The sequence below is a fragment of the Silurus aristotelis genome (genome assembly GCF_946808225.1).
Source record: "Silurus aristotelis genome assembly, chromosome: 4".
In the NCBI taxonomy this organism is placed as follows: Eukaryota; Metazoa; Chordata; class Actinopteri; order Siluriformes; family Siluridae; genus Silurus; species Silurus aristotelis.
This window is the reverse complement of record NC_139577.1, coordinates 14,867,788-14,877,626: the sequence shown is the minus strand read 5'-3', so window position 1 is coordinate 14,877,626 and position 9,839 is coordinate 14,867,788. Positions and strand designations below refer to the sequence as shown.

Genomic DNA, 9,839 nt, shown 5'->3' with positions numbered 1-9,839 from the left:
TCCAATTAAGAAAAAAAATATTTATTTATTTATATATAATATATAAATTTATCCAATAAAAAAAATATATATATATATCTCTTCAAAAACCAAGGATGTAAAGAGAGGACATGTCCACAAATGCTGACTACTTCATAGGGATCTGGAATGTTTCATTGTTAAATCAAGTCTTTTCTTGAGGTGCTGTTCTTTGAGATGTCCAGGTTGTCTTATGCCTGTCCGTAGATAGCAAACGTTTGCTTGTTTGATTATTGTATTGATAATCATTTTGATCATTGAAAGAGAATATTAAAATCAGCTCTCTGATTTGTCCTTTTGCATCTCAATGAAATAAACTCAATTTTCAATTTGGGATGTCATTTTAGAAGGTGTTTATTTTGTAACTCTTCTGTTATTCAATGACATAATACATTTTCAGTTATGTAATATAATAGAACTGAGAGATCGCATGGAGTCATAGCATGCAGTGCACGTATAAAATAAATAAATAATAATAATTTATATAAAATAAAATCCCTTTTTTTTAAAGAAAAATTCCCTGCTCTAATTTGTATTATTGAGGCAACAATATAAATGCTAAAATAATACTTTTTAATTTATATAATAAGGTAATCATTATATAATTGTGTTCAAAAACCACACCCCAAAACTATGACCACTGGAGTTGCCTCCCTTTGCTGTTATAATAATTGCCAGGCTTTCCACTAGATTTTGGAGCAGGAGTGTGAGGACGTCAACTACAACAATAGTATTGAGGACAGGGACTGATGTTTGGTGAGGTCGACTTGGGTGCATTTTGAGTTCTTGTTCATTACAGACAAGTCAAGTTTTTTCCACTTCACAATGGAGTTCATGTTATACATAAATGCATTCTAATGACGGAACGTGTTTAATCTGTTAGTTCCAGGAAAGGGAAAAGTTTAATATTACATAATTTGTATACATTCTATAAAATTCTATGCTTTCACAAATGTATAGCATGTATTTTTATTATTATTATTATTATTTTTTATTATTTGGGAGGGGTGTTCAAATACCTTGTTTTATTTTATACAGAAATTAAATAAAATATAAGTGCATATTTGTTTAAAAGCAGCATTGTGTGTTTGCAATTAAAGGTACAGTATTTTAAGTTGATTAGAGTTTAAGAAAAAATACATTACCCAAAATGCATTCAAAAACGATGACTAGTCACTTAGCCGAGTTGTGTGTTATTTGAGTTTCACACTGCATGAGACCGAGTGCTTCTTCTTCTTCTTTCGGCTGCTCCCATTAGGGGTCGCCACAGCGGATCATCCGTCTCCATACCACCCTGTCCTCTATATCTGCCTCTTTTACACCAACTACCTGCATGTCTTCCCTCACCACATCCATGAACCTCCTCCTTGGCCTTCCTCTTTTCCTCCTACCTGGTGGCTCCATCTTCAGCATTTTTCTACCAATATAATTCATGTCCCTTCTCTGCAAATGTCCAAACCATCTCAATCTCGCCTCCCTCACCTTGTCACCAAAACATCCTACATGTGCTGTCCCTCTAATAAACTCATTTCTAATCTTGTCCATCCTCGTCACTCCCAACGAAAACCTCAACATCTTCAGCTCTGCTACCTCCAGCTCCACCTCCTGTTTTTTACTCAATGCCACTGTCTCTAATCCATACAACATCGCAGGTCTCACCACAGTCCTATAAACTTTCCCTTTCATTCTTGCAGATACTCTTCTATCACAAATCACTCCTGTCACTCTTCTCCACCCACTCCACCCTGCCTGCACTCTTTTCTTTACTTCCCTAACACACTCTCCATTACTTTGCACTGTTGACCCCAGGTACCTGAACTCCTCCACCTTCTCCACCTCTTCTCCCTGCAACCGCATCACTCCACTGCCCTCCCTCTCATTCACACACATGTACTCTGTCTTACTCCTACTGACTTTCATTCCCCTTCTCTCCAGCGCATATCTCCACCTCTCCAGGCTCTTCTCAACCTGCTCTCTACTCTCACCACAAATCACAATATCATCTGCAAACATCATAGTCCAGGGAGACTCCTGTCTGACCTCGTCCGTCAACCTGTCCATCACCACTGCAAACAGGAAAGGGCTCAGGGCCGATCCTTGATGCAGTCCAACCTTCACCCTGAACCAGTCTGTCGTACCTACTGCACACTACTGCCGTCACACTGTCCTCATACATGTCCTGCACCACCCTCACATACTTCTCTGACACACCTGACTTCCTCATACAATACCACAACTCCTCTCTTGGCACCCTGTCGTACGCTTTCTCTAAATCCACAAATACACAATGCAGCTCCTTTTGTCCTTCTCTATACTTCTCCATCAACATCCTCAAAGCAAATAAGGCATCTGTGGTGCTCTTCCTCGGCATGAAACCATACTGTTGCTCACAGATGGTCACCTCTTCTCTCAGCCTGGCTTCCACTACTCTTTCCCATAACTTCATGGTGTGACTGATCAACTTAATTCCCCTGTAGTTACTGCAGGTCTGCACATCTCCCTTATGCTTAAAGATCGGTACCAGCACACTCCTTCTCCATTCCTCAGGCATCCTCTCCTCTTCCAGAATCCTGTTAAACAATCTGGTTAAAAACTCCACTGCCATCTCTCCTAAACATCTCCACGCTTCTACCGGTATGTCATCTGGTCCAACCGACTTTCCATTCTTCATCCTCTTAATCGCTGCTCTCACTTCCTCCTTACTAATCCTATCTACATCCTGCTTTACCAACTCCACATCCTCCAACCTTCTCTCTTTTTGATTTTCCTCATTCATCAGCTGCTTAAAATACTCCCTCCATCTTCTCAACACACTCTCCTCACTAGTCAACACATTTCCCTCTCCATCCTTTATTGCTCTAACTTGCAGTACATCCTTCCCAGCTCGGTCCCTCTGCTTGGCCAATCGGTATAAATCCTTTTCTCCTTCCTTAGTGTCCAACCTCTTATACAGTTCCTCATATGCCTTTTCCTTGGCTTTCGCCACATCCCTTTTAACCTGCTGCCGCATCTCCTTGTACTCCTGCCTACTCTTCTCATCACTCTGTCGATCCCACTTCTGTTTTGCCAATCTCTTTCCCCTAATGCTCTCCTGCACTTCCTCATTCCACCACCACGTCTCCTTGTCTTGCTTTCTATTTCCAGATGTCACACCAAGTACTTTTCTAGCTGCCTCCCTCAGCACTCCTGCAGTAGTTGCCCAATCATCCGGCACCTCTTCACCACCACCAAGCCCCTGTCTGACCTCTTCCCTGAACCTCACACTACACTCTTCCTCCTTCAGTTTCCACCATCTTATTCTTCTTTCAAACCTTACTTTCCTCCTCTTCTTCTTCGCCTCCAAAACCATCCTACAGACCACCATCCGATGCTGTCTAACTACACTGTCCCCCGCCAACACCTTACAGTCTCCAATCTCCTTCAGGTTGCATCTCCTACACAGAAGATAATCCACCTGTGTGCACCTTCCTCCACTCTTATACGTCACCCTATGATCCTCCTTCTTCTTAAAATACGTGTTCACCACTGCCATTTCCATCCTTTTAGCAAAATCTACCACCATCTGCCCTTCCACATTCCTCTCCTTAAAACCATACCTACCCATCACCTCCTCATCACCTCTGTTCCCTTCACCTACATGCCCATTAAAGTCTGCCCCAATCACCAATCGTTCTTTCCTAGGTACACCATCTACCACTTCATCTAATTCACTCCAGAATCTTTCTTTCTCCTCCATCTCACAGCCAACTTGTGGAGCATAGGCACTGATGACATTTATCATCATCCCTTCAACTTCCACCTTCACGATCATCACCCTATCAGAAACTCTCTTCACCTCCACTACACTCTTACTGTACGCTTCCTTCAGAATCACCCCTACACCATTTCTCTTCCCATCCACACCATGATAAAACAGTTTAAACCCACCTCCAATGTTCCTGGCCTTACTCCCTTTCCACTTGGTCTCCTGAACACACAACACATCTACCTTTCTCCTCTCCATCATATCAGCTATCTCTCTCCCTTTACCCGTCATAGTACCAACATTTAAAGTACCAACCCGAACCTCTACTCTCCTACACTGCTCCTTTTCCTGCCGTCTCTGTAGACGCCTTCCTCCTCTCCTTCTCCTCCTTCGGCCAACAGTAGCCCAATTTCCACCGGTACCCTGTCGGCTAACGATACCTGTGGCGGTCGTTGTTAACCCGGGCCTCGACCGATCCGGTATGAAATTCTCATTTGTGATCCGCATATTTGATTTGGCACATGTTTTACGCTGGATGCCCTTCCTAACGCAACCCTCCCCATTTACCTGGGCTTGGGACCGGCACTAAGAGTACACTGGCTTGTGCCCCCCTAATGGCTGGGTTCATGAGACCGAGTGCACTTTAGTACAAACTTTGCTCTTGCCAGTGCTCCAGGTTTTAGTCCATTATGTCTGAATCCACACTGTATCCTGAGTTTAGACTTGGCGAATCACGGTTTGATCAGGGAAATGTGGGAAAACTCCACTGCATTTTTCTCACACACACACACACACACACACACACACACACACACACACACACACACACACGTGTTACTTAATCAATGCACTAATATTTGTTACTTTGACTCAGTGTGGCCAATAAAAAAAATAATAATAATAAGGCATATGCATATGGGTGTGTTACGTTCCTGGATATTTTAGGTCGCATGCGTTCAAACCGTTTTTGTGCAAATTACACTGAGACCCCTACTGGTGTTATTGTGCCACTGCACAGACACAGCGGTGTGTAAGACAAATGGGTTGTCAGACGTTCCAGTCATAAATCTTTAATCAAATTAAATCAAAAGCAGAAAATAAATATAGGATAAAAATGCATCATTTAAAACATGACTAGAGACAATGTAGAGGACCAGATATGTGATATTTAAGTTGTAATATCTTCCAGCAGCTTGAACATGAAATTGTTAGTGTTAAGCAATGCGTTTTATCACGAGGTCTGTGGTGTAACAGGAATGATGTAGAGCAAATTACTACACATGCAAACACACATAAGGCAGCTTTCTGTTATGATTCCATGATTGCAGTTCTTCCTGTACTTGGCTCATTCCATTTGTTCTTTTTATTTCTTTTTTATTTTTGGTTTCATGTGTGCTAAATCTATCTAGTGTTTAGTGTTTATCTATGAAAAGTATGAGAGTAAAAATATCTACCTAATTTCTGTTAATGAAACCCATCACATATGCGCCTTTTCTTTTATAAAACTGTTGATTGTGTTTTGACTGTGTCATAAAAGCATGCTGTGAAAACCAAATGGATATCTTGGGTATCTTTTTAATCAATCTAAAGTGTAAAAAAAATAAATGCATGTTTACTCATTCATTCATTTATTCATTCAATTATTTGTAAATTTATTCGATTATTTATTTATTCATAGCCATTGGTGGTGGTGTTTTTTATACGGTCCCTGCTAGCCCATTTAAACTGCTTCTAAAGAGAACATCTATCAGAAAAACATTTAGCCTGACTAAACTAAGTAACAATTGTTCAAATCGATTTTGAAAGATATTTAAATCAATTTATCCGATTTAAAGTTTAATAGCTAAATTCGTGAGATATTGGGGGATTTTATTTTTACTAGACAGAATTTGAAATAATACATTCATGCAATTTTATGTTTTTATGTGCATAATTTATGCAATGTTTATGTATTCTATAAAAAAACAATATGTGTACTACAAATATGTGACATCACATACACAGTACCGTGCACACATTTCACACACCTGTTAGTGAATCTAATGAAATGTCTCTATTTCAACATTTTACTGACTAAAGTGATTGTCATTTTACATTAGCAAACAAAATTTTATTAAAAAAATTATTGAGGTAAAAGATAATCTCTGCTCCCATGAAATCTATTACAGCCAGCAAAATTAGATTACCTCTGTTTTTGTGGATGAACATTTTGCGGGTTTTCATTTTTAAGCAGCATTATATATGGGTGTAAATATGTAACAACTAATAATATTCTCCCTATTGATCTCCCATGTGCTTAAAGTGGTATTGGAAAATCTGTACCATTATTATGTTTATAGTATCCATCCCCCTGGTGTTCCCTCACCCCCATATTCAATTCTTTACAAGCCTGATAATATGCTTTTCTCTCAATAACTAGTACTGGCTGGACTAATGTCACTTTGATGAGAATTAATTAATTAATTATATTAATGCTTTTGTCCCCAAAACATAAATTTTGTCTAAAATATTAAACATTTCAAACCACATTATAATAATAATTAAAAAGAAACGATTGCAGCTCTATAAATGAGTTATTTTATACCACATTGCCCTGTGTTATACATTTTAAATATTAAAAATGTCCAAATGATGACATTTCCATGCTTAATTATTGTCCCTAAATAACTATTTAATTATCCGGTGTATGTGATCAGTATCAGTGCTCAGATGTTAAAGAAGAATCTGTATGCATAGACTGCAGATGTGCTGTAATTCGCTCCATGCTCCATGGAAAACTGGGAACAGGTTAATATAACCATCTGTTGTCATAGATATAGTACAGTAAAATATGGTGTGAAATGCAGAACTTTGCCACACACACACACACACACACACACACACATACACACACACACACACACACACACACGCACGCACGCACGCACACACTTGCAAAAACTTTAATTGCTTTCACTGCTTATGAACTAGCAGACAGTTGGTGTTTGTAACAAGGCAATTGCACCTGGTGGCAAAAACAACTGGCTAGTCCTGCTGCTGAGACCTGCATGCACCAGCTGCCTCTTAGAACCTACAGATTGAGGCTGGGACTTTAGAAACGTATAATATGATATAATAGAAATAAATCTAAAATTAATTAAAACCATTTAACAGTGAATTGGAGAAAAGTGTACTTTAAAAAAAATTCATTTTGAAACAGCTGTTCCAGAGGGTCATTATATTCTTCATTATGTTCAAAGTAAAGTGAATCGTTTCTCGCTTTGCATCTGTAGTTGGAGATAAAGCCTCATGATTGCTTATTGTGTTTTCTGCATCTCCCAGGGGTCCTTTTATGGAAGATTAAGACATTTCCTGGATGTGATTGACCCTCGCACTCTCTTTGTGTCAGAAGTACGTGAGAATTGTGTTTATATTCTGGGTATAAAAAAAGAAAATGTAGGTCGTGATAAGTGAGAGGAAAATACGCACCGAATCACTGGACTCAGTGATCATGTAAAAGTGTTATAAGCAGACACTTTGTTTAGAGTTTGTTTAATACAAATAAATGGTTGCTCCGCTTCTTAAATACAAATTATAAAAAAATAAAAAAAATCGATTATGTAGCTATGAAGCAAATTAGTGTTCAAACTAAAATGACTTTTATGGCAAAGTTGACGTTTTTGGGATGGCTAATGGTAAGGGGTTTGTTTCGGGTATGGTTAGTGTTTCAGCGTTTGAGTTCTCCGAAAATGTGTCAAACTGTTCAAAATGGAGATATTGTTTCTATTTAAATGGGTATATTTTTCCCCATCTTAGAGACATCTAAATGAATGTGTGAAACTCTTAGAACACTTGAAAGATGGCACTCTACCCTCAGTTGTAACAAATGCCCAGGTAAGGCTGTCATATGTACATATGTGTATTCGTTTAGTACACACATACATACGCCCTGAAAAGAAATGATTATTATTTAGATACTTTGCAAATCTGGATTTATGTTTTAGTTTGCAATTATTGGCTATTTCAGTTAACAAATGTCAAAGTTCACTTAGGGAGGTGGTGCGATCAGTGTATTTTGTGAAAACAGGTTCTTTATCTAAATGCATTTAGCCTATCTGTTCTATACACTTAACTTCAACTTCACTTTTTATGTTGTTTACTGTTTTTTAAAGTTCATACATTAAATAGAAATCCTCCTTTTATATTTTCTAGCTTTGGGAGGCTCAGAAGATAAAACAGGTGAATACAAGTATGAATATTTCTATTTCTTCCTGAAATAAGAGGCTAGATCTTAGGCCCCTTTTAAATGATCTAATGCATTGTACAGTCATGTGTGCATAAAGACTCACCAAAAACACTTATTTTATTTATAAGTACTATAATCAACTGCTCATAAGTTATGTTTGTCTTTTTTTTTTTTTTTTTTTTTTTTTTTTTTTTTTTTTACCCTCCTTCCATTTTCACTTCCCCTCTGTGCTTTCTGTGTGGCCATTACACCCGCAGGCCATCATCCATCCAGACACCGGAGAGAAGATCCCCATGCCCTTTCGCATGTCAGGTGAGGGTGTCAGCATGCATCTAACATGTGCGAGTGTATGTCGGGTGGCTGTTTGCTCCTTGTTACCAGCAGAGGAGACCTGGCTGAATGGCAGGTGAACTGTGTGGACTGAGCGATTGGGAAAGGTCACACTCAGCTGGATTCTGATTAAAGTCTTCGCCCCCTGCTGCCTGGAACTGCTGTTGGGCCCCTCAGAAATAGGAGTGTTTTAGCCTGGTGTTAACACAGCTATTTAAAGACAAGAGAGCGCGAGAAAAACAAGAAGAAGACCTGTTTGCTGGAAAAGGGTGATGGCTACTTCAGGAATGAAGGCTGGAGACTTTTTAGACTAATCACAGTGGCACTACCAAGTGAAAGGTCAATGATAATAACATGTGGAAATCTGCCTATTGTATTTTTTTCCCCTCTGTTTTCCCTCACATCATTTTGTTGTCAAATGTTCAGCATCTATTCAGCATTTGTAATTTTTTTTTTTGTTTTGTTCCCTCAGGTTATATCCCCTTCGGTACACCAGTGGTAAGATGTTTATTACAGAAAATGAAAAGTATGAGTGTAGTCATTTCATAATTTTTTTTAATTATTAACTAAAGTACTGTATGTTTTATCACATGAAAGGTTTAATCAGATGGAATGTACTATAAAAATCTATTGTTTTTCTTAACTGTTCTCTACTTTAATAGGTTGTGGGTCTCCTTCTTCCCAATCAGACCTTGGCCTCTACTATATTCTGGCAGGTACAGTTCCTTCCATGTTACAGTTAAGTTACAGTTCATAAATGAAAATTCTAATTCTTTTTTTTGATGAATCTCTCTCTTGTTCTGTTTTGTTTCCTCCGTCTTGATCTCTCAGTGGTTGAACCAGAGCCATAATGCTTGCGTGAATTACTGCAATCGCAACGCATCTAAGGTGCAGTATAAGAAGAACAGTCTCCTCCAGGGCGCAGTAGATATGGTACAACTGGTGTTAAAGTTAGTCTAACTCGAAAAGCACTTTTGGTGGTCTTATTGACTCGATTAGGTCAGATATATTGGATACCTAAATGTTTAGGGCCTCACAGTAGTTTTACTGGAGTGTTAGAACTGTGGGTAAAACACTTTTAATTTAAATAAATTAAAACCATTGTATTTATAAGTTAAATATAATTTTTTTTTGTGCTTATGGTTTTCTCTGCAATTTCATAAATATTGATTCTGTTTTGTAGTCTACAGGGATGTCAAAATTCTTCCAGGGGTACCTGGGAGCAGTCACCAGTGCAGTTACCATTGCTGTGAGTTTAACACATACATGAAACACAGGACAACAACCACTAGATTTAAATTGTGCCACACAAAATATTTAGAATATATTAGACCCTAGATGCCAGGCACAAATTTTGCTCTTCCTCTGTGTGCCAGTTACGAACTCAAATCTCAGCACATGTGTCCATATAACCACACCCCCCTGTGTCCTCCAGAGCCAATTAGCTGCCCTGCTGGGCGGCGGTTTGATGCCCTAGGGCAAGACAGCCATAACCACGGTGACGGCAACTACAAATGGCCC

General features: G+C 38.8%; 1 protein-coding gene and 1 long non-coding RNA gene across 3 annotated transcripts in view; one reads left to right on the top strand and one right to left on the bottom strand.

Moving 5' to 3' along the window:
- Window positions 1-930: 930 nt before the first annotated feature.
- On the bottom strand, window positions 931-4,631 carry LOC310725396. The gene is made up of 3 exons (XR_014533346.1): window positions 4,575-4,631; window positions 4,406-4,539; window positions 931-1,247 (listed from the first exon to the last, which is right to left on the bottom strand). It is a non-coding gene; the product is annotated as an uncharacterized lncRNA (long non-coding RNA).
- The window catches only part of sfxn5a (sideroflexin 5a), a 12,713-nt gene continuing 7,262 nt past the window's right edge, over window positions 4,389-9,839 (top strand). Inside the window, exons 1-9 of one of the 2 annotated variants that reach the window (XM_083540314.1) lie at window positions 4,389-4,511; window positions 7,087-7,153; window positions 7,559-7,636; window positions 7,955-7,981; window positions 8,246-8,300; window positions 8,791-8,816; window positions 8,981-9,034; window positions 9,150-9,206; window positions 9,502-9,567. In XM_083540314.1, coding sequence (XP_083396440.1) covers window positions 4,453-4,511; window positions 7,087-7,153; window positions 7,559-7,636; window positions 7,955-7,981; window positions 8,246-8,300; window positions 8,791-8,816; window positions 8,981-9,034; window positions 9,150-9,206; window positions 9,502-9,567 — 489 coding nt within the window. In that variant the 5' untranslated portion in view covers window positions 4,389-4,452. Of the gene's footprint in view, window positions 4,512-7,086; window positions 7,154-7,558; window positions 7,637-7,954; window positions 7,982-8,245; window positions 8,301-8,790; window positions 8,817-8,980; window positions 9,035-9,149; window positions 9,252-9,501; window positions 9,568-9,839 lie in introns of both variants that reach the window. The other variant, XM_083540313.1, reaches the window with a different exon arrangement.